The 24,356-nt window shown below is 43.2% G+C and overlaps 2 protein-coding genes across 4 annotated transcripts; both read left to right on the plus strand.

Moving 5' to 3' along the window:
• Positions 1-11,364: 11,364 nt before the first annotated feature.
• On the plus strand, positions 11,365-14,222 carry trappc6b (trafficking protein particle complex subunit 6B). Of its 2 annotated transcripts, none has more exons than XM_023990852.2 (6): positions 11,365-11,789; positions 11,879-11,946; positions 13,155-13,272; positions 13,399-13,482; positions 13,582-13,675; positions 13,991-14,222. In XM_023990852.2, exons 1-6 carry the CDS (start codon positions 11,709-11,711, stop codon positions 14,020-14,022), a joined length of 477 nt encoding a protein of 158 aa, XP_023846620.1. In that variant the 5' UTR covers positions 11,365-11,708; the 3' UTR covers positions 14,023-14,222. The 2 variants fall into 2 exon arrangements, with proteins under 2 accessions (XP_023846620.1, XP_023846621.1); XM_023990853.2 differs by having other exon boundaries at positions 13,417-13,482.
• An 808-nt stretch (positions 14,223-15,030) lies between these two features.
• tpx2 (TPX2 microtubule nucleation factor) lies at positions 15,031-23,865 on the plus strand. 2 transcript variants are annotated; one of them, XM_023990850.3, is made up of 16 exons: positions 15,031-15,120; positions 15,479-15,619; positions 15,858-16,007; positions 16,113-16,266; positions 16,632-16,718; positions 17,212-17,322; positions 17,630-17,739; positions 17,820-17,965; positions 18,136-18,307; positions 18,450-18,588; positions 18,872-19,091; positions 19,325-19,594; positions 19,870-20,016; positions 22,265-22,376; positions 22,785-22,972; positions 23,381-23,865. In XM_023990850.3, the coding sequence occupies exons 2-16, from the start codon at positions 15,505-15,507 to the stop codon at positions 23,489-23,491; spliced, it is 2,232 nt and encodes a 743-aa protein (XP_023846618.1). In that variant the 5' UTR covers positions 15,031-15,120; positions 15,479-15,504; the 3' UTR covers positions 23,492-23,865. The 2 variants fall into 2 exon arrangements, with proteins under 2 accessions (XP_023846618.1, XP_023846619.1); XM_023990851.2 differs by lacking the exon at positions 17,212-17,322.
• Positions 23,866-24,356: the final 491 nt, after the last annotated feature.

Below are 24,356 nucleotides of genomic sequence, written 5' to 3' on the forward strand. Positions count from 1 at the left end.
TGTTTTCATGGTTGGCACCTTAGTTCCAGTGAAGGGAAATCTTAACGCCACAGCATACAATGACATTCTAGACGATTCTGTGCTTCTAATTTTTTGGAGAATTATATTTTTTGGGGGGAAGGCTCTTTCTGTTTCAGGGAGGACAATTCCCCGTGCACAAGCGAGGTCCATACAGAAATGGTTTGTCGAGATTGGTGTGGAAGATCTTGACTTGCCTGCACAGAACCCTGACCTCAACCCCATCGGACACCTTTGGGATGAATTGGAACGCGAGCCAGGCCTAATCGCCCGACCTCACTAATGCTTTTGTGGCTGAATGGAAGCAAGTTACTGCAGCAATGTTCCACATCTAGTGGAAAGCCTTCCCGGAAGAGTGGAGGCTGTTATAGCAGCAAAGAGGGGACCAACTCCATATTAATGCCCATGATTTTGAAATKAGATGTTCTTATGAGATACTTTTGATACTTTTACCACACCCTACATTATAGCCCTTTTGCCGTCAGATAGCGCTATTATTCCTTATGCCGTTTGCTTCCTTCTCAACTTCTCTGCTTCGCCTTGCCTGTGCTAGTCTGGGTGCCAGTCTCTATTTAGGGGTTAACAGTCTCTGCTAAACAGACTGGCACCCAGACTATGCCTGCGTCTATTATTACATTGTTATTATTATTAGACAGAAGTTGCCATATTATTCTTGTTACTTAATATTGTTTGTTTGCTTCGTTCGTTTTTTAAATTTGGACACTTGAAAACGACATGGTGCATATCAAGAGATTTCATCCTGTAAAATTCAAATATTAAAGGTGTCCACATGCTTCCCATCCGAAACAGTTTGTTCATATATTATGACAACATTTTGTGAGGTTGTTTATTGGTTCTTTTGCAAGGGTTATATTGGCTGTTTGGGGACACAAACATTTTTCATGAGGCAAGCCGAAGTCTACGCCCCTTCGTCGGTGATTGGTCAACAGTTGAGATTCTTCAATTAAGTGTTTCTTCGTGGCCATGAGGTGGGGGTAAAATGGAGGACAGGAAAAAAAGGTCAATATGGAGTGGTGGATCACACAGAACTTTTGGAAGAGCTACAGGAGGAAATTGAACGTGACGAGAGTGTGGATGAATGAACTGTGGTGGCAGATGCAGTGAAGACCGCTGAGTTTGAGCCTCATCCTGATGATGACAAAGATGATTCTAGCCCTGTGGGAGTGAGATTTTTGGAGAGAATGGATCCTTGCCTTCTGGCAGATCCACATCACAGGAGGCTGCAGAGGAAAGAACGGCTCGTAATAAGGGCCTGAACGGAGCACATGGAATGGCATCAAACATCTGGAAACCATGTGTTTGATGAACAGTGCATTCGGAATGTATTCAGACCCCTTCACTTTTTCCACATTTGTTACATTACAGCCTTATTCGAAAATTGACAATATTAAACATTTTCCTAATCAATCTACACACAATACCACATAATGACAAAGCGAAAACAGGTTTTTAGAAATGTTTGCAAATTTATGAAAAATAAAAAACAGAAATACCTTATTTGCATAAGTGTTCAGACCCTTTGCTATGAGACTGGAAATTGAGCTCAGGGGCATCCTGTTTCCATTGATCCTCCTTGAGATGTTTCTACAACTTGATTGGAGTCCAGCTGTGGAAAATTCAATGATTTGGAAAGGCACACACCGGTCAGAGCAACAACCAAGACATTTACATTTACATTTAAGTCATTTAGCAGACGCTCTTATCCAGAGCGACTTACAAATAGGTCATAGGAATTGTCCTTAGAGCCCTGAGACAGGATTGTGTCAAGGCACAGATCTGGGGAAGGGTACCAAAAAATGGCTGCAGCATTGAAGGTCCCCAAGAACACCGTGGCCTCCATCATTCTTAAATCGAAGACGTTTGGCGCCACCAAGACTATTCCTAGAGCCAAACTGAGCAATCAGGGGAGAACAGCCTTGGTCAGGGAGGTGACCAAGAACCCGATGGTCACTCTGACAGAGCTCCAGAGTTCCTTTGTGGAGATGGAAGAACCTTCCAGAAAGACCACCATCTCTGCAGCACTCCACCAATCAGACAGAAGCCACTCCTCAGTAAAAGGCACATGACGGACCGCTTGGAGTTTGCCATAAGGCACCTAAAGGACTCTCAGACCATGATAAACAAGATTCTCTGATTCTCTGATGAAACCAAGATTGAACTCTTTGGCCTGAATGCCAAGCGTCACGTCTGGAGGAAACCAAGCACCGCTCATCACCTGGCCAATACCACCCCTACGGTGAAGCATGGTGGTGGCAGCATCATGCTGTGGGGTTGTTTTTAAGCGGCAGGGACTAAGAGACTAGTCAGGTTTGAGGGAAAGATGAACGGAGCAAAGTTCAGAGAGATTCTTGATGAAAACCTGCTTCGGAGCACTCAGAACCTCAGACTGGGGCGAAGGTCTGTGTGTTTGGCGTCAACAGATTTGGCAGCTCTGCTTCTAGCTCCTAAGCAACTTTGCAGCATTTTGTTTTTTTGTATGTTATTTCTTACATTATTAGCTCATAAAATGTTTGGTGTTATTACATACATAAAGAACTTTTGGATGTTAGAGCGGCAGTAACTCCCCAGCATTACGACCAGGAATACGACTTTCGTTCGTATCCCCCAAGACAATTTAACTTATTCCAGTGGCTGCTCCAAAACACCGCCGGCAGAGAAGAGGTATTCGGAGTGGACTTCTAGTCCGACTCAGGTGGCGTGCACACCATCGACCACTTCTGAGTATATTACTCGCTATTGTTCAGTCTTTGAAAAAATAAAGTAGACAAGCTCAGGGCGAGGATCTCCTTCCAAAGAGACATCAGGGATTTTAACTTACTCTCTTTCACAGAAACATGGCTCTCTTGGGATATACTGTCCCTGTCCATAAGCCATCTGGGTTCTCAGTACATCGCACAGACAGGAATAAAGAACTCTCCGGGAAGAAGAAAGGTGGGGATGTATGTTTCATGATTAACTACTCCTGGCGTGATTGTGATAACATACAGAAACTCAAGCCCTTTGTTCACCTGACCTAGAAAACCTCACAATCAAACGCCGACCGTATTACCTCCCAAGAGAATTCTCTTCAGTTATAGTCACAGCCGTGTATATTCCCCCTCAAGCCGATACCATGATGGCCCTCAAAGAACTACACCAGACTTCATGAAAACTAGAAACGACATATCCTGAGGACGCATTTATTGTAGCTGGGGATTTTAACAAAGAAAATTTGGTCCACTGCTACTCAACTTTTCGAAATACCTACAAGGCCCTCCCCTGCCCTCCCTTAGGCAAATCTGATCACGGCTCCATTTTGCTCCTCTCTTGCTCAGGTCCGTTCAATGCTGGTCTGACCAAATCGGAATACATGCTTCAAGATTGTTTTGATCACATGGACTGGGATTTGTTCCGGGTAGCTTGTCACGGCCGTTAAAAGAAGAGGACCAAGGTGCAGCGTGGTGAGCGTACATTTTCCTTTTATTAATAAAAATGACGCCGAACAAAACAATAAACACTACAAAACAAACCGTGATGCTAAAGGCTATGTGCTCTAAACAAAGTCAACTTCCCACAATGACAGGTGGAAAAAGGGATACCTAAGTATGGTTCCCAATCAGAGACAACGATAGACAGCTGTCCCTGATTGAGAACCATACCCGGCCAAAACATAGAAATAGAAAATAATAGAAAAACAATACATAGAATGCCCACCCCAACTCACGCCCTGACCAAACCAAAATAGAGATATAAAAAGGATCTCTAAGGTCAGGGCGTGACATAGCCTCTGAGAGTAACATTGACGTATACACTGACACAGTGATGGAGTTCATCAGGAAGTGTATAGGGGATGTTGTTCCCATTGTGACTATTAAAACCTAATCAAACCAGAAACCGTGGATAGATGGCAGCATTTGTGCAAAACTGAAAGTGAGAACCACCGCATTTAACCATGGCAAGCTGACTGGGAATATGGCAGAATACAAACAGTGTAGTTAATCCCTCAGTAAGGAAATCAAACAAGTAAAAACGTCAGTACAGAGACAAAGTAGAGTCGCAATTCAACGGCTCAGACACGAGACATATGTGGCAGGGTCTACAGACAATCACGGACTACAAAGAGAAAACCAGCCACGTCGCGGACACCGACGTCTTGCTTCCCGGACAAGCTAAACACCTTCTTTGCCCGCTTTGAGGATACCACAGTGCCACCGACACGGCCCGCTACCAAGGACTGCGGGCTCTCCTTCTCCGTGGCCGACATGAGTAAGACATTTAAACGTGTTAACCCTCACAAGTCTGCCGGCCCAGATGGCATCCCTATCCTCAGAGCAAGTGCAAACCAGCTGGCTGGAGTGTTTACGAACATATTCAATCTCTCCCTATCCCAGTCTGCTGTCCCCACTTACTTCAAATTGTCCACCATTGTTCCTGTACCCAAGAAAGCAAGGTAACGGAACTAAATGACTATCTCCCCGTAGCACTCACTTCTGTCATCATGAAGTGCTTTGAGAGGCTAGTTAAGTCCCGTGTGGCTCAGTTGGTAGAGCATGGCACTTGCAACGCCAGGGTTGTGGGTTCATTCCCCACGGGGGGACCAGGATGAATATGTATGAACTTTCCAATTTGTAAGTTGCTCTGGATAAGAGCGTCTGCTAAATGACTTAAATGTAATGTAAATGTAAGTATCATATCACCTCTACCTTACCTGACACCCTAGACCCACTTCAATTTGCTTACCGTCCAAATAGATCCACAGATCGCCATTGCACAGCACACTGCCGTATCCCATCTGGACAAGAGGAATCCCTATGTAAGAATGCTGTTCATTGACTACTACATAAATATATTACCTCTCACTCGACGTCAACAAAACAAAGGAGCTGATCGTGGACTTCAGGAAACAGCACAGGGAGCACGCCCCTATCCACATCGACGGGACCGCAGTGGAGAATGTGGTAAGCTTCAAGATCCTCGGCATACACATCACTGACATCACTGGCAACAGCACCTCTTCAACCTTAGGAGGCTGAAGAAATTTGGCTTGGCCCGTAAAACCTTTTACAGATGGTTAATTGAGAGCATCCAGTTGGGCTGTATCACCGCCTGGTACGGCATCTGCACCGCACGCAACCGCAGGGCTCTCCAGAGAGTGGTGCAGTCTGGCCAACGCCTTACCAGGGGCAAACTACCTGCCCTCCAGGACACCTACAGCACCCGATGTAACAGGAAGACCAAAAAGGTCATCAAGGACATCAACCACTCGAGCAACGGCCTGTTCACTCCGCTATCATCCAGAAGGCGAGGTCAGTACAGGTGCATCAAAGCTGGAACCGAGAGACTGAAAAACAGCTTCTATCTCAAGACCATCAGACTGTTAAATAGCCATCACTAGCCGGCTCCACCCCGTTACACAACCCTGCAACTTAGAGGCTGCTGCCCTATATACATAGACTTGGAATCACTGGCCAATTTAATAATGCAACACTAGTCACTTTAATGTTTGATTTTATTTGAAGGTTCATCTTACATTCCAACAGGACAACGACCCTAAGCACACAGCCAAGACAATGCAGGAGTGGCTTTGGGACAAGTCTCTGAATGTCCTTCTATTGTGTGTGGTGTCTGTCTTGACTCGTAGCTTACCTCATAGTCAACCAGACGAAGTGGGGGGAGTGTGACGGCGGGGATGAACCACAATGTGTGGAGGATTTTCTCTGGAGACTGGCATCCTTGGACTCTGGCAGTTACTGAATCCGGCTCAAAGGAACATGAAAAATATGGGTAGTTTATAAATTCAAAGGATCAATAAAAAGGGATAAAAAAAACTTAGGTGCTGGATTTTAGGCCGGTAGCAACAACCAGAGGGTGTCTGTTCAGAAGACGAGGAAGCTGTAGTTCCAGTTCAAGGGTTTAATGAAGATCCACACACAACACCACTCTCTCTGATACTAATTGTGGTTCTGTAAAGAAAAGAGAACTTAGGCTATAGCACACAACTTAACAGGCTATGTGGACCCAAACACACATGCTAGACTCACAAAAAATAGAGCAATGTAGAAATATCTACACATTATAAAACATAATAAGCATGAACGATCTACAAACGAAAATAGCCTAGCACCACAGACAAATGCTAAATAATGCTAATCGCTAATAAGCATGCTAAATAGTAATGAATTCCAGATGACAATGCTAATGCTAATATTTAAAACAGACGCTATTTAGCTCCAAACAACAAGACATCAGGATTTTGGCACTTACATTTAGCTGCACGCACAATAAACATCAGAAAGAGAAGAAATGTATTCTAAGGAGGTAGAATAAGCAGGAGAGAAAAACAAGTTGGTTATCAGAATGTAAACTACAGACTGCCTGAGGCCCTGCCTGGTGGAGTATTACGCTATTTTATTTTTTCATTGTATTCACAGGAATGTCCCTGTGTTTATGTGTAATGTTGTTATTATTGTTGCAATAAAATTAAAATTATTCCTCTAAGTCCCAGAAAAAAAGGCAGCTGATTGGCTAATAAAATTATGATGATTAGCATGACCTTATTCCAATAGGAAAACCAAAAGAAAGTTGGGGTCTTGGAAAGGAGATAAGCTGTCCGTTTTTACACCTTCAGTGGCCCAGCCAGAGCCCGGACTTGAACCCGATCGAACATCTCTGGAGAGACCTGAAAATAGCTGTGCAGCAATGCTCCCCATCCAACCTGACAGAGCTTGAGAGGATCTGCAGAGAAGAATGGGTGAAACTCACCAAATGCAGGTGTGCCAAGTTTGTAGCGTCATACCCAAGAAGACTCAAGGCTGTAATCGCTTCCAAAGGTTGAAAGCTCTGCGTGTAACAAATCCGGTATCAGGATAAATAAAGAGCAAGGTCTGCTAACTTTCTTTAATTATGTTTAATTAACGAAGACAATAAATGGCAAATGCAATTTTCGTATATACGGGTTCGCTGTATCTCCACGCAGGGTAGAACAGGGAACTGGCAGGAAGTACGTAAACAGCTGTTCTTATACCGTGATGACGTAGTTCCAACGCGTCTGTTGGCCTATCACAGTAGAGGCTGAGCGCGGTTTAGACTTTGCTCAGCGTATGCTGGCACTCGGACTTGTCCAAGTCCCTTAGTGCTCTCCTCTGTCCGCATCTGGTTGTTGGGTAGATTAGATCCGTCTTGTGCCGCTACACTCAAACAGTTCCTTATATGGTATTGTCCAGTGTCCTAACCTCCCTGGTTGGCCTGGAGATATGCACCCCTCCCCTCTCCAGATTGACCACAGCTTTTATGGCCTGTCACTCAATGTTGGTCAGTCTTTACACACATACATCTGTATTGTTTGTGTGTGTGTAACAAAACAATATTCATCTTCATACAATATGGTAGCAGGCTATAGTGCATAAACATAAATCCTAACAAGGTTCTTCAACAAAGTACTGAGTAAAGGGACTGAATACTTACGTAAATGTGATAATTCAGTATTTTTTTTATATAACTGCAAAAAATTCAAAAAAACTTTTTTTGCTTTGTCATTATGGTGTATTGCGTGCAGATTGAGGAGGGGGGAAACTATTTAATCAATTTTAGAATAATGCTGAAACGTAACAAAATGTGGAAAAGGTGAAGGGGTCTGAATACTCTCCAAATTCACTGTATTTGATACCATTCCACTTATTCTGCTCCAGTCATTACGACGAGCCTGTCCTCCCAAATTAATGTGCCACCAACCTCCTGTGATCCATATGTGGTGTCAGGTTGGGTGGAGAAGAGGTTGGGGTATGTTGGGAATGTGAAAGTCACTCGAAGGGGAATCGTGTTGATTTTTTGCGTTTCTGCCGTCCAGAAAGAGTGATAACTGGAGGGGCGTTAAGTGTTGAGCAGGATCAACTGAAGTTCAGAATTCCAGGTCTCTGTGACGCCAACCATTTGGTTCGCACCAAATGGTTGGCGTCACAGAGACCTGGAATTCTGAAGACCCGGTGGAGAGCGTGGTGAACCAGAGAAGACACTGTCTGTACTGCTGAGTTTTGAGGCAGAGTCTTTACCAGATAATTTCAAGTTGGGATGTGTCAGTTATCCCGTGAGAGCTTTTGTCCCGAATCGATTATGGTGTTTTAAATGCCAGCTTATGGTCATGTTGCAGCAGTGTGTAGGAGGGAGATTCCTAGATGTGAGAAGTGTGCAGGAGGACATGAGATAAAGGAATGTGTACAATCGGTGCTGGAGATCAGAGGTGTCCGGTGAGAGAAAGGTAGGTTGAGGTTTCTAGGATCAGAGTAGTGTAGAAGGTGTTGTATGCTGAGGCAGTAAAGAAAGTACCTATAATATCTGTTTGCCATAATAGCAAAAAGAAGAAGAAGTAGTAGGAGAAGAAGAAGTGTTTGTTCTGATTCAACGAGAGACAGCTTGATTTCATGCACATTTCTTCACTTGAGAAATACTGCACCAAACATCTCCGTTAGATGTAAAATTGCGCAACTAAGACCTCCTTGGCAAAAACATAAAAATGTTTTACAGATTTCTAGAGTTATCTTAGATTAATTTAGACTATTTTGAGGAAGTATACTGGCTACAGCGTCTAAAGAGGGACAAATAGTACTATTTTCAATCAAAGGTCAAGAGCATGTGAGGTACAGACATTCACTTCGACTAGGAGCAAACCAAACCTAGTATGCAGAGAACATTTAAGTCATTTAAGAACCATGTTAAAACTATTTGGACATAGCTATAGAGAATGATAGAGGTCTCTCGTGGCCATAGACTGTAAAAATATGGAGGAAGCCATCGATGACGTCACCCCATTGTTTCCTATGAGAATGCTCAGTGGCGCATTTAATGATCAGGAAGTGTCATCTTGCTACATGGAGGAGTTTTTGGAAACATTGCATGCGCAGTTTGAGCTACTCTAGGAAGTGACTTTGCAGGCTGGCTCAGTGTATCCCCCTCTCATGGAGTATCTCAAGAAGAAGGCCCGACCAAGGTACTGTAGGCTAGCAACTAAATTATCCTTATAACTTCGTCTGTGTGTGATTTGAAAGTAATCGGTTCAAGGACATAAAGTACCAGTCAAAAGTTTGAACACACCTACTCATTAGAGGGTTTTTCTTTATTTTTACCAAATTTCTACATTGTAGAATAATAGTGAAAACATCAAAACTATGAAATTACACATATGGAATCATGTAGTAACCAAACAAGTGTTAAACAAATCTAAATATATTTATATTTGAGATTCTTCAAAGTAGCCACCCTTTGATGACAGCTTTGCACACTCTTGGCATTCTGTCAACATGCACTACTTGGGCTCCCGAGTGGCGCAGCGATCTAAAACGGCACTGCATCTCAGTGCTTGAGGCATCACTACAGACATCCTGGTTTGATTCCAGGCTGTATCACAACCAGCCGTGATTGGGAGTCCAATAGGATGGCGCACAATTGTCCCAGCGTCGGGTCTGGGTTGGCCAGTATAGACCGTCATTGTAAGTAAGAATTTGTTCTTAACTGGCTTGCCTAGTTAAATCATTAGATATATTTTTTATTGATTTTTTATTGAAGTAGTCACCTGGAATGCCTTTCAATTAACAACTGTGCCTTGTTAAAAGCTAATTTGTGGAATTTATTTTCTTCTTAATGCGTTTTAGCCAGTCAGTTGTGTTTCTTCAAGTGCAGTCGCAAAAACCATCAAGCGCTATGATGAAACTGGCTCTCACGAGAACCGCAACAAGGAAGGAAGACCCAGGGTTACCTCTGTTGCAGAGGATAAATTCATTAGAGTTAACTGCACCTCAGATTGCAGCCCAAATAAATGCTTCACAGAGTTCAAGTAACAGACACATCTCAACATCAACTGTTCAGAGGAGACTGCGTAAATCAGGCCTTCATGGTCTAATTGCTGCAAAGAAACCACTACTGAAGGACACCAATAAGAAGAAGAGACTTGCTTGGGCCAAGAAACACGAGCAATGGACATCTGATGAGTCCAAATTTGTGATTTTTGGCTCCAACCGCTGTGTCTTTGTGAGACGCAGAGTAGGTGAACGGATGATCTCCGCATGTGTGGTTCCCACTGTGAAGCATGGAGAAGGAGCTTTGCTGCTGATACTGTCAGTGATTTATTTAGAATTCAATTTATTTAGAGTTCCCATCTGGTTTGCGCTTAGTGGGACTATCATTTGTTTTTCAACAGGACAATGACCCAACACACCTCCAGGCTGTGTAAGGGCTATTTGATCAAGAAGGAGAGTGATGGAGTGATGACCTGGCCTCCACAATCACACGAGCTCAACCCAATTGAGATGGTTTGGGATGGGTTGGACCGCAGAGTGAAGGAAAAGCATCCAACAAATGCTCAGTATATGTGGGAACTCCTTCAAGACTGTTGAAAAAGCATTCCATGTGAAGCTGGTTGAGAGAATACCAAGATTGTGCAAAGCTGTCATCAAGGCAAAGGGTGGCTACTTTGAATAATCTCAAATATAAAATTGTATTTGTTTAACACTTTTTTTGGTTACAACATGATTCCATGTTTTATTTAATTGTTCTGATGTCTTCACTGTTATTCTACAATGTAGAAAATAGTAAAAATAAAGAAAAACCCTTGAATGAGTAGGTGAGTCCAAACTTTTGGCTGGTACTGTACATCTGGTGAAATAGAAGCAATTATTGGTACCATGCTTGTGTTCAAAAATAGGGATCCGCCTGATGAACATCACTTCAAATGGCTACCCGGACTATTTACATTGACCCCCTTTATTATTTATTATGATATTTGCACTGATTTTCTGCAAACTCACTAGACTCTAGTCACACACTTATACCTACATATGCTCACACACACAAAACACATACATATTGACTACACACACACACCGATAGACAGACTTTCATACTCGTTACGTGCGCTGCTACTACTCTGTTTATTATCTATCCTGATTGTCTGGTCACTTTTGTACATACTGTAGCATATATTGTTCTTACTTTTTAACTCTGCATTGTTGGGAATGGGCTCGTAAGTAAGCATTTCGTGGTAAAGTCTACACCTGTTGTTTTCGGCACATGTGACCAATACAATTTTATTTGATTTGATGCTATCACAGACGCTACAATGGCACAGATACAAAGATGAGTCCTCTATCTATCTCTATGGAAGTAGCCCATATATGCTTTTGTAACGTTGTTGCCCACATTGCCACAATGTTTCTCGTGTCTAATTAACAAATACATCCCCTGACATTTTTTAAACGTATGAACTGTTAAATAATAAGGAATGTAATAATCAGATATTCATCATTTTATTTGTCTTTTTTGCCTCCTGTTCAGGCATTATTTTGGCCGACTGTTTGCTAGTGTGAAAGAAGGACCTCTGTCAGATGTTTATTTTCATGTCTCATCGTTAAATCTTTGCGTCTCACGACTCAGTTGAGATATTTAATAATATTAATTTATTGACGGCTAGTTAGAAATATATGTTGGCTTAAATACTCGTGGGTGCATAGAAATTTCGATTAGGTTGTGTTCTTTGCTCTACATTATTAAGTAACTGTAGAAACACACATCCCTAAATTCAAAGACGAATATATATAACGTTATATATAAAAAAAAATATCTATATATGAATACTGATAGCATTTAGGGTGGCGTCATCCTTACTAGCCAGAGGTGTTTGATAGGTTTGGGAATAACCAAGGATGGCAGACGAAGCCCTTTTTCAGTTTTTACATAATGAGGTGATACAGTATATATACAAATCATCTGAACATGGGGAAATGGTGAGGCCAGATTTTTTGTATGGTATTGGAACATACGGAATGTGTGTGCATAATAACTAATTATGTTGTTTTATCCTCATATCCTTTAGGAAAATGGGAGATGTATTACCAAACTGGAAAATATGGGATTCCGGGTGGGTCAGGGACTAATAGAAAGGTTTGTTGAAGCACCATGTTTGTTTTGTTTATTTATTGATACTAATAGGATAATTAATGTTGTTGTTTACCACTGTGACCACCTCCAATTATTATAATAATCACTGACATCACCAAACACAAATTATCTCCAAGGGTGATATTTTCCAAACTGATCTGTCAATGGTAATGGCTCTTCTATGACTCTTCGGGAAAGCATGCAGTTTATTAGGCTAGAGATTAAATAAATTATGATGAACTTCAGGGTGGTGGAAGTGCAAGGTGATGAGCTTGATGCTGCTTTCCAATAAATATCGAGGGTATTTTTCTGGTTACATGATAATCGATGCTTGGCTGCCGTTTGAAAACTAAAAATAATCTTGCCCTTTTATCTATAATAATCTCATCATGTAGGCTATATGTGCGCTCTAGCCAACAGCGTGTAGGTAGCGCTGTTGGCTAGAGCGCACGTGCCAGTACCAAAGTGGGCACACGCTATAAAACACAATTTTTTTGGGAGAAAACCACCAGTAAAGTTGAAAATGCAATAGAAACCAATTTAACTTGAATTTTTATTCTGTACATGGGAATTTAACTGCAAATGTATTTTTATATGCATTACGTCATCACGCACAGCCTTTTATCTGCAACATGTCAATTCGATGGGAACACATCTCTGGTGGGAAAATGCACATATTGTTTTTATGCAGATTTTAGAATATTTGTATGAAAATCTGTATCCAATTGGATGGAAACCTAGCTAGTGACTGACATAACAAGATAAAAATGTCTGATGCACAGCCACATTTTGAACTTGCACCTTGTGTATTCTAACTCTCAACAGTAAGTTGAGACCCTGACTGAGTAAAAATAAATAAAATATGAAAGTTGCAGGTTTGAGTCAAGTTTTCTGCAGTTCTACACATTTTGCCATTGGCCGGAGAGACATTTCAGTTTTAAGTCTAATTTCCTGCAATTCTACACATTTTGCATTGATTTATGCCATGTTAATGATATCTGAGTGAGCGTAACTAACAAAATCAATAGGGGCCCCCTGGAGGTCAGGACCCCTGGGCACGTGCCCTGCATGACCGGTCGGTATTCGACTATGATTACTACAAGTTTAGATAGCTGCCCTGGGTTGGTTGCGGCCTGGGGCCCTAAGTACCTGTTTCTGTCTGGAGCCGGCCCTGGGAACAACATCATGGTGAACATACTCTTTTTCTTTAGGTTCACCAAAGACACAGCACGGTTTAAAGATGAGCTTGATGTCATGAAATTCATCTGCAAAGACTTCTGGACCTGTGTCTTCAAAAAGCAAATTGACAACCTAAGAACAAACCACCAAGTAAGGTTACATTTTCCAATTGCACTTCAATCACCACCTCTCGTGGAAATATTATGCAGTCAAATATTTTCACTGAATATATTGTAATTTTTCATGTAGTGTTGATTTCTGTGGATTATTTTTCAGGGTATTTATGTCCTGCAGGATAACAAGTTCCGGTTACTCACTCAGCTCTCTGCCGGTAAACAGTATTTGGAGCATGCCCCAAAGGTGAGGAAGCATAATGGGGAAAAACTCACTTGTCAAGCACTATTTATACCTGGACAACTTTCACCACATAAATGGTTCTCCCTGCCCCTGTCATTGCAGTATTTGGCGTTCACATGTGGCCTGGTTAGAGGAGGGCTTTCCAACCTGGGAGTGAAGAGTATTGTCACAGCAGAGGTGTCCATTATGCCTGCCTGTAAGGAAGACTTTTCTCTTTGGGAGAGCTTGTGAATTGAGAAACCTATTAAACATCTAACCACACATTCCTCCATAAACAAGCCATCCAGGGTTGTAAACAGTTTAATGAAAGTTAGACTTATTACAGGTATCCAGAGCTATTATGATTCTCAAGCATAACCATGCCCCAACCATTACTCAACAACCAACCAAAAACATCAGCCAGCCCAGACTGATATAGTATGTTGTGTGTGATGTTGGTATGGGAAGAGCAAAATGATCTTGGGATATACAGTACTTTTATCCTTCTGACATATTGTTTATTTCTACACAGGTAAATTTCAGGTCATGATCCAGAAAATGTAGCACCCTCCGAAGGAAGGCGTATTCACTCCAACCCCACCCATCCCAGTTGTATTGACTTTCTTTATTGAACAAAAGCTTGAAATGTCCTGCATGCAGACATCAGTGTTGTGCCTACATATCATATGTTTTTATCAAATGTATTTGTACTATTGTTACTTATTATTGTTGATTACGATTAATGAATGCATTATTGTAACATGCACATGAATCATGTTTTTTCTTTACATCTGAAAAATATTATTTGCACTGAATGTTGATTAAAGACCCAAGTCTATTTCAACCTTTGTATCCATATCATTTGTTGAAGTTAGACCATAGCATAGGCCTAAATAAGTAGGCCTAACATGCCAAAAAATTGCTACTTTATTTAATAATTGATAAAGATTAAGCCTACAGAGCATGATGCTGTGCAAATGCACATTTATTATTTACAGTTGATTGCCCATCGAGTTAAATTTGTTACATTGTTGATAAATTAATGAGGAAAAATGATGCTCTTCAAAGAACATGGTCAAAGATTTCCCCTTTCATCTGTTGTTGTTGAACCCCCCCCCCCCTGTTACTGGAAGAGTTAGTTTTGCATGGGCCGTTGTCCCAGTTGAGTGGAGTTTTATTTTGAGGACCAATGGAATAGTTTTAAATGTGTAAACCCCGCTTACCCGGTGCACCGGGCCATCCAAAACGAACTCGTGCACTGTTGTAGGTTTTTGCTGATAGCTGTTTTTTTTTAGGGAATTTTAAATTACAATTACTTATGTGGGTTTCTTATCTAGATACATTACTTGACTCTGGGTAAGAGTGTCTGCTAAATTAGTAAAATGTAGCCAAATTAAAATGTAAGAATGTGAGCATTCAGAATTGTTACAGAAAGTCCTCACGTGGCAGGAAATATAATTTGAGAATGCCGTAATCTAGGCATGTTGAGCCAATGGAAAACCAATTGCTCTGGAAGAGGCTGTTGATTGGCTGGTTCAAATGGGGAGGAAATTTAAACGGTAACGCCATACCTTATTTTGTTATTTCAGCACTGAAGCTAACTGACGGCTCAAGGGATTGCCACTACGGCTTGGTTGTGTTTCTAAGATACACGTTTAAAAGGTATGATATAATGTAGTGTATTTTTATGAACATGTTAACAATTTTTTTATCTCATAATATCCCCAGATAATTTGGATCAACAGTACAGTATCTAGCTAGTAACCCGACGTTAGCCACTGTAGCTAGCTTCAGTGGCTAATAACGATACCATTTCTGGTATTTTGTTTTTATATGGCTCTCTTGTGCTTGTTATGTTAAAGTACTGTATATCTATATTGTCGCTACGCAGTTAAATGTGTTCATGGGGGAAAAGTGTAACGTTTTGCTCGCTAATTTAGCGAAGTTAGCCACTAATACGTTTTGAAAACTAACTCCTATCTTAACAATTGGCCTTCTGTCATCAACATCTGCTTGTTAGGAGACCAGCTACAGACAGTTGCTGAAATGGATGGTGAGATGGCGCAGAGTGAATCGGCAAGTCACTACGAATTTGATGCACCGTCACATGTCATTGATTTCAAAGCATTGGATACGGAGGACAACGCAGACATTTGGTTTGGTAAGATATGTTCGCAAGCTTGTACACAATATTATACCGTATTTTGGAGGAAATACGGGGTTGTTAGTAAGGCAACGACTACAATTCCCATGGGCTGTGTAAGGATGGATCTTCCCAAGATTAATGTATGCATTTTGAAATATTGGAGCACGCTGGGTGTTAAATGCTTTATCACCTATTGTAACTTGCAAAGTTGTTGAATTTGCACTTCATTCTTGAATTGTGTGACTTTCTGCAGACCAATGTGCTGGCCAGGGTGGCCAGGGTGGGGGAATGTTTGGCCACCTTGCCACCCCAAACAGAAACAATATACCACTTGGAATGACCCCTGAAACACACTTGTCCAGGGTGATTGTATCTCCCAGGGTGAAGGACAACTCTAACTCAGGTTGGTACTTTAGACAATTTCATGATTATCCTGGGTGTTTTCACACTTACATTCACAAGTTGGACTGACCTGTGTGTAATGTGATATATATTCTTGTTTCCACAGTAGAGGCCCCAAGCACTTCCTCAGGACCCACCACAGCAGATGCCCCGAGCATGTCCTCAGCTACCCTCCCCAACATTGTCACTTCCTGGGGAAATAGGCCAGCTCCGGGAGCTGCCCAGCCAAAAAGGAAGGGACCCCCTGCCCAACCGCGCAGGTATGATGCTTCTAGAACACTCAGCTCAGCTGACATCTCTTTGAGAGTTCTTAGGCTCTACATTGGTTAAATTGAGTTACTAAGGAATGTGGTTCTTTTTGAAGAACCCGATTGCAGCCACCCTGCTGCATTCATGGGTGTTTGGAATATTTCTTTTATTAGTCCATTTCAAGTGGAAAGGAAAGATGGCAAAATGTTATAATGCTAAAGTAATGTTTCTTCTATAACCAGCATCAACCTGTTTAGCTGCAGACCAGTCCAGGACTAAATTAAGTTCCTATTGTATTTGACCTATCTGGTCAGTATTAGACCAAGCAACTGTATGTTTCTAAGTGGTAATATAACACTTTTTTTCTCCACTGAAGGGTGTCAAAGCGCAAAGAGGCAGCCTGCAATGAGGAAGGACAGCACACCGCCCCTCAAGTGCCACCACCTGTCAAGAAGCAGAGAAGGTCAGTGAACTTATACATTTTCACTATCCTCCCCTTTGCCACAGTGTGCCTGGAATTATCTAGCCCTGGATGTGGTCATGGCAGAGACAGCAATTCATCTTACTGCTTACAGCTCAAACCCTACTGCTGTAAAAAATTAAAAAACGCACAAAAAAACACAACATTTCGTCAACACATCGAAGTTAAACAACTGGAGTACCTTGTCTTCCCCCTCCCACCATGGTGGAAATGTATTTTGAGGGCTTGTTTAGCATGGTCCAAACTATTCACTATTGGGTTTGAAATATGAAATTAATTTTGGGTGTTGGTGAATGTATCACTCTATTAGTTTTTCACATGCAGCGCTCTCCACCTCTGCTTTGTCAACAAAACAATAATGCCTGGGCAGTGGTGCTGTTTCCCCCTACTGCAGATTCCATCTTTAATAATGAACTTTGACCAATTGTCTTGTGGACAAAAGTAACCAGACTGTCCTGGTCTGTTCATTTGCCAGGAGCTCATCTCTGCCCCCCAGGCGCAGTCTTAGAGTCCGCACCACCGTGCGACTCAACCCCAGAGCAGCCACGCAGGCCCGGCACGTTGCAGCGGCCCCCACCACCACACAGTATGTCATACTGCTATCACTCATCGATTTTAATTAAAGGAGGCATGCATGACCTGATGTTGGTGCTGACAATACTGTCAGTCCTTTAATCCGTGGATACGTTAAGGAATTTGACTGGTTACATTTCCCATCACTCAGCGTTATAACCCTAGCAGTAACTCTCCTTATTCAACTAATCAAGTATTGACACTGGGCTAGAACAAAATCTTGCAAAACCCAGTGGTTCTCTAGGACCAGGATTGTGGAACACTGCATTTGAAGGTTAATATCCCAAAATTGTGTTATAACGTTTGTATGTCAACCCCAGGCATAAGAGCTCAGAGCAGCAGGAGATGGAGCGCATCAAGGCTCTTCAGAAGGAAGTGGCTGACCAGCGGAAGAGGAACGAGGCCAGTTACAGGGCTGCAATGGCAGGCAGTGAGTAGCTTCAATTGTATGAAGGAGTAATCTGTCTGCATTAAGCAGAATTTCATCTGGTCAATCATGTCGTCACTCAGGTCAGCCCCCAAAGAAGCTGGCTCTGGCCACCACCGTACCCAAAGAGTTCAACTTCAGCACAGACGGACGTGTCAAGGTCAGCACCTTGCCACCGCACAAGGAGATGGACTTCACCGCTCAGCTCCGCAAGCACCCATCCTCCCCCGTAAGTAGCTAGCTTTTTTTTGGGCCACATCAGCCGCTATGGCAGTTTAAGGGATGGGTGCAACCCAAATATATGACTTTTCCACTTCCCTAGGTTGTCGCTTCACCCAGACATATTTGTGATTATTTGTTTCCCCTTGATGTCATCTCCTGAATTATTTTCTTTGTCAGGCCAAGGCGCCAAATGGTACCACTGTGCCCAAGCCCTTTAACCTGTCTACTGGCAGCAAGAGGAAGCTGGAGGACCCTGCCCCCTACGTGCCCATGGCCCAGCAGATTGAGCAGTTTCAGAGACGGACTCCAACCCGCTACCACCTTCGCAGTCGACAGAGCCACGAGAAGGGTGTGTATTAGCTCTAATCCAGCCAGTCCTTGCTGTTATACATGACAGGCAATGGTGGCAGTCCCACGCTCTGGGGTGTGCTCACTGGATGCATGTGCGTGAAGTAAAAATGGCAGCAAACTACAATGATTCTCTCCTTCAGGCCCGTCGCCTGTGAAGAGTGAGCAGCTGAAGATCACCCACCCTCACACCCCTCAGCTGATGACCCGGCAGAGGAGCCGACCCACGGCAGTCAAGAGCAGCGCTGAGCTTGAGGCTGAGGAACTCCAGAAACTCCAACAGTGAGTCCACACTTAAGGCTTCTTCACTCTGTTCTTCTGCTGGCATGCGGTGTGGCCTATAAATAGTAGTTATTCGACTTGGTGGGTTGCTTCTACCAATGAAGCCGACACGTTTACTGGTGCTCCAGCCCATTCGTGGTCCAACGACCTTGAACCCTCTTCAAGAGGATAGAAATGCATTGTTTAGAACATATATGATTTGTTTCAATTTGAATAAGGAATTGTCTTCACTTATTCTATTTGCAACCTTCATTATCCACCCCTGTCCTGTGGTATCTTCCAGGTTTAAGTTCAAGGCCCTGGAGCTGAACAGGAAGATCCTAGAGGGGGCGCTGAACCCCAAGAAGCCCACGGTGAAGGAGTCCACGCGGCCTGAGGCCTTTCATTTGCACATGGACAAGAGGCTGACGGATCGAAATGCCAGTAAGAAGCCGGAGGAGCCCGAGGAGCAGCACATCTTCCACTCCCGCCCGCTACCGGTCAGGATCCTAGAGGAGGTGGTGGTGAGTGCTACACAGCCAACTCTAGTTTTAACTAGATTGTCATGGATTGGTAGTACATGTAGCCTGCATGCCAGTCTGTTTGCTATCTGCTCCTTATGGTATTGTCATGCCAAACAAAGAACAGAAATGTAGTATTTTGCAAAACATTCTAGCTCTGGTATAATACCATGATGGTATATATATGATGTGATGGTGCCCTTGCTAATGGGCTACCCACACCTGTTGGTTTACAGGGTGTCCCAGAGAAGAAGGTGCTGTGTCCCACTGTTCCAGAGTCCCCTGCATGGGCCCTGAAGAAGAGGGTGCGCATAGACAGAAAGGTGGAGGAGGTAAAACCCCCGGCCCCGCTCAAGGCCCACGCGGCGCCCCACTTTGGCCTGCCCTTCCAGCCTAAGCTCCAGGACAAGACCCAGATGGACATGTGCCCCTTCTCCTTTGAAGAGAGGGAGTGTGAGAGAAGGCTGCTGAAAGAGAAGAGGCTGGAGGAGCTGAGGCATGAAGAGGTACTGCCTTAAAAGTGTTCAGTTTTCTCCTCGGGTTGCGTTTGCCTTAAATTCTATTAATATGGGGAGACCTGATGAGTAATGCCACTAGAGGGGTTACAGGAGCAGTTGCCTGTTGTACCTTGTGTCATTAGATGGTGACGAGCAAGGTGTTGCGCATCTAAGATTTGTGGTGCAACATTATTTTGGGATAATGATTTAAAGCCTTTTTGCTGCAAGTTGTTTAGCTAGAAAATGATATCGTAACCAGGTCAATAAAAAATTCTGAACCTCAGGTGCCAAAGTTCAAGGCCCAGCCGCTGCCGGACTTCCATGAGGTGGTCCTGCCAGAGAAGAAGGTGGCTGAGCCCACCAAGCTTGAGCCCTTCAAGCTGCTCATCGATGAGCGGGGAGCTGTCAAGCACGACCGCTGGGAGCAGATGGTAAGGCCAAGGCAGGGTCCCTGGACAACTCCGGAGTGGTACTGACTGGATTTATTAAATTCCTGCTCGGCTGTCAAACTGAAGATGTGGCTAAGTTCATGCCGTTTCTTTCATACTCCGACCCTATAAATAGAATAACTAGTTCTGTATTTCTGACTGGCACCAAAGTACTGCATGTCAGGCACAATCAGTTTTTTAAAAGTTTATTTAAATTTTTTATATGTGCATCGACTATTTGCAAAATCCTATTTCCTGCCTGGGGCTGTTGCAGTGACCCTATTACTGCCACACCAGCAGTCATGACCACAGTAAAATTCTAATCATGTTATGCACTCTGGGCATGCATTAGTTGTACCCAACTGGCTAACAATCATCAGGTCCTAATGGCCTGGTACTTGGGGCTCTATTGTCCCTCCAAACACTGACGCCAATGCAAATGACATTTAAAATCGCATCAAACACCTATGTGCTTTTAAAACTCACCAAACTGATGTTCAACCTGTTGAAACTGAGTGGAAGACATGGTCGTTTCAAAGAACCTGAATTAACATTATTGTTCCGTTATACAATACACAGCCTACTGCACATGGCAATAAAACGTGAAAAGAAATTGATTAAAGATATCTTTGGTACGTAATTGGTGAAGCCTAAATGACACAGATTTAGCTTACAATTAGTAGGGCGTTTTGTCAAATTTATAATTAATAGGCTTATGCTTTACCTTAAGCTACAGAATATCTCACCGCTGAGTTTACATCTCCTTCATTCCTTTCTCCAGCGTGCATAGCGGGGCTGTCAACAGTTTAATCAAATGTTTTGTTGTGAAAACATGTTACTATCAATGTTCCTGAACAGTTTTCACTTGGTTTCCCAAATTGAAGCACTGGGTTGCTGCAGGAACAGGGTTGGGGAGTCCATGGCATACAGAGTTTGCTGAATATCACCTGTTGTGCAGTGACATTACCGGAGTAGCCGACTTGCATGAAAACGTACTGGTGGGAAAGTGGCCTCTATTTTCTATTCCAATACATATGGGTGACCATGTCTTGCCCATTTGATAATGAGCCATTCTAAATCGAAACAAATTTGACATATTAGTAAAGACTAGATTAAATTGAGAATAGTCTGATGGGTGAAAATAAGATCACTTAATGAGAACCGCATGTGCATCCTGAGGCAAGGAACGGAGTGCAGGCTTTTTTGACTTTCTCAACTCATCAATAGCCTATAGTCGCATCATGCAGCCCATATCTTTTTATCTAACGTTTGTATCATTCACAACTAAAGTTGCCAAAACTTAATGTAGCGTATAGGACCTGTTTCAAATTCTCACTTTTACACTCAACATAGCCGCTTCATATGCGCACCCTCTTGCTCCGGAATGGGGAAAAATATCCTTTCTATTTTATTCAGCCAAGTTCAATAATAATTCTTACTATAAAATAATGGGAAGGGACATCTTGTCTGCTAAATGAACAAGCCTAAGGCATGGCGCATAGCCAACTTTTATATTCTCTTCTGAAATACATTTTCTTCATGTTTCTTTAGACCTGCCTAAAATAATGTATTTGTTGTGATGGTGAATATTTACTTTAAATATAAAAATATTTTACTCTTTCGCCCTAATTTCGTGATAGCCAATTAAGAGCTTGTCTCATCGCTGCAACTCCCCAACGGGCTCTGGAGACGCGAAGGTCGAGTCATGCGTCCTCCGAAACATGACCCGTCAAACCGCGCTTTACACCCGCCAACTTAACCCGGAAGCCGTCTGCACCCATGTGTAGGAGTAAACACCGTTCAACTGATGGCCGAAGTCAGCCTGCAGGCATCCACCCACAACGAGTCACTAGAGCGTGATGAGCCAAGTAAAGCCCCCACCCGGCCAAACCCTCCCCTAACCCGGACAAGGCTGGGCCAGTTGTGCGCAGCCCATATGGGACTCCCGGTCACAGCTGGTTGTGACACAGCCTGGGCTCAAACCCTGGTCTGTAGTGACGCCTCAAGTGCTGCGATGCAGTGCCTTAGACCGCTGCGCCACTCGGGAGGAAACTTATTTATGTAGATGTGACAAATGCGCGCACTAGTGGCTCGTATGTGTGGAGGCCTGGAGATGCTAAACGTGTTTGTTAATTAACGGTCAATTACCGTCAGCCCGGAAGTCTTTTGCATGACGACAACTGGCTGACAGAATTTTATGACCTCCACAGCACTATTCCTGCCCAAACCCTCTCTGTTTTGTTCTCTCCAGCTGAAGGAGGAACAGAAGCACCAGGCTGAGGCAGCCACCTTCAAAGCTCGACCAAATTTGGTCACTCACAAAGAGCCGTTCATCCCCAAGAAAGAGAACCGCTCTGTCCTGGGTAAGTATGATCACACCAGCCTCACTCACCTCTTTCTGCACTGGCCATAGACCACAACAGTCCTGCAAACCTGTTGGACCTCTAACTCACAACTTCTCCTCCCACCCTTTATCTAAGGGTTTCCCACACTTTTGTCACCCTGAACAGTTCTCTTGGATCATTACCTGTCTTGACTCATCTCTAGCCTATTTATTTCCCTCAACTACAAATTCCAGTCTTGTGTATCTTAGTCTCAACACTGGATCAGGGTTGCCTACTCCTTTACGTGGGCTTTGTTTGGGTAATGCTGAGCTGGACTTCTGCACTCATAACCTTTTTGCCTTTCCTTTACCACATGCCAATCTTTTTTTAAACACCTCGCCACCAAAACCCCTTTTCACCTCCCTCTTTTTACTTGCCTCTCTTTAGAAGACATGAATAATTCCGTAGTTCCAGGGGGCTTCCAGCTGTCTACAGAGCGCCGTGCCAAGGAGCGGCTGGAGTTTGACCGGGCGGTGAGTGAGAAGGAGGCCCTGAGGGCTCGCATGGAGGAGGAACAGCGCAGGGAGCAGGAGGAGCGTGAGAAGGAGGACATGGCCAGGCTACGCCAAGAACAGGTAACTACACTGACCTTAGACCAGCCCCCCCAGAAGTTGGTCATGTGCTTAAAATACTGTAGCGCTAAGTTGTAGTCTGGTTAGGGCTTGTTGTCCGTATACCACTTTTAAACAATTCTATTGAAATTAACCAGTCTCCCTCTAGATGTGCTGGCTTTTGTTCCAGCACAAACACCTGGGTAGGGTGGCCAACCTGAACTTGTCAAAAAAATATCATTTTCGGTTTCAAAATGTTGTGTACCCTAATCTGATGTTTGCTCTAGCCCGGCACCAACACACCTGATACAACTAATTTATTGCTCATTAGGGCATTTAATATAGTTTTTATTCGGGCATGTGGTGGTTTGTCAGAACAGAAGCCCTGGTTGTACCTTAGTGTAACGTGAGTGTCCTCTCTCTGACCCTCAGGTCCACAAAGCCCAACCCGTCAGACATTACAAACAGCTGGAGCTGAAGAAGAGCAACGTCACACTCACTGTGCCCCAGTCTCCCAACTTTTCTGATCGCTTCCGCATGTGATGGATGAGAAGGGATTTAGTTGTGTATATTATATAAACACTTCATTTAGTTATGCCGCTTCTGTGGTCTGCCTTTTTATTTTATTGGTTTGAACCATTCTTCAGCTTTAAACTTCTCTGGAAAAACCTGACTGCTCGTTCCCACTGGCCTGTACATTTCTTGCTTGTTCTGACTTGTTGTCGCTTTGATTTCAATTATGTATAATAAAGTCATGTTCTTAATGTCTTAACCTTTTAAAACACCAGGCTTTAAATTCATAATCTGTCTTTGAAGTCTTGTTACCTGTATTTAATTTCCTGACATGAATGTAGTCTTGACTGTCTCTGCAACATGTTGCAGCAGCCTTCTGCCAATAAAAATGGACTACAACATTCGCTGATACTTTTTGAATTCTTTGAGCTATTGCAGTGTTTCTCAACCTTTTTTCTGCCAGGGACCGGTAGTCTGGTTTTTCCCCCTGGGGGGGAAGCTTACAGCACTAGAGCTGGGTATATAAGTGTTGACTATCTCCAGGACCAGAGGTTAACCAACTGAGCAAGATTTTCAACTGTTCTGCCTGTGGCTATGGAACCCTGGCCTGTTCACTGGATGTGCTGTTTTCGACTGCTGCACCTGTCTCGAACTCAATGCTCAGCTATGAAAAGCAAACTGACATTTACTCCCGAGGTGCTGATCTGTTGCACTCTACAACCACTGATTTATTATTTGACCCTGCTGGTCATCTATGAAAGTTTGAAGATCTTGGCGCTGTACTGTTATCTCCACTCTGTACAGCCAGAAGAGGATTGGCCACCCCTCAGAGCCTGGTTTGTTCCTTTCTTGGGTGTGCCTCTTAACAAGGCACACCTGTTTTAATTTAAATAGA

The sequence above is a fragment of the Salvelinus sp. IW2-2015 genome, linkage group LG7 (genome assembly GCF_002910315.2).
Source record: "Salvelinus sp. IW2-2015 linkage group LG7, ASM291031v2, whole genome shotgun sequence".
Classification (NCBI taxonomy): domain Eukaryota; kingdom Metazoa; phylum Chordata; class Actinopteri; order Salmoniformes; family Salmonidae; genus Salvelinus; species Salvelinus sp. IW2-2015.

Coding starts and splice junctions, on each gene's coding strand:
- tpx2 (XM_023990850.3), top strand. CDS start 15,505: ATGGATGGTGAGATGGCGCAGAGTGAATCGGCAAGTCACTACGAATTT. Junction 16,008..16,112: donor GAAGGACAACTCTAACTCAG/GTTGGTACTTTA, acceptor TTGTTTCCACAG/TAGAGGCCCCAAGCACTTCC. Junction 18,589..18,871: donor GAACTCCAGAAACTCCAACA/GTGAGTCCACAC, acceptor GGTATCTTCCAG/GTTTAAGTTCAAGGCCCTGG.
- trappc6b (XM_023990852.2), top strand. CDS start 11,709: ATGGCAGACGAAGCCCTTTTTCAGTTTTTACATAATGAGGTGATACAG. Junction 11,790..11,878: donor CATCTGAACATGGGGAAATG/GTGAGGCCAGAT, acceptor CATATCCTTTAG/GAAAATGGGAGATGTATTAC. Junction 13,676..13,990: donor GGTGTCCATTATGCCTGCCT/GTAAGGAAGACT, acceptor ATTTCTACACAG/GTAAATTTCAGGTCATGATC.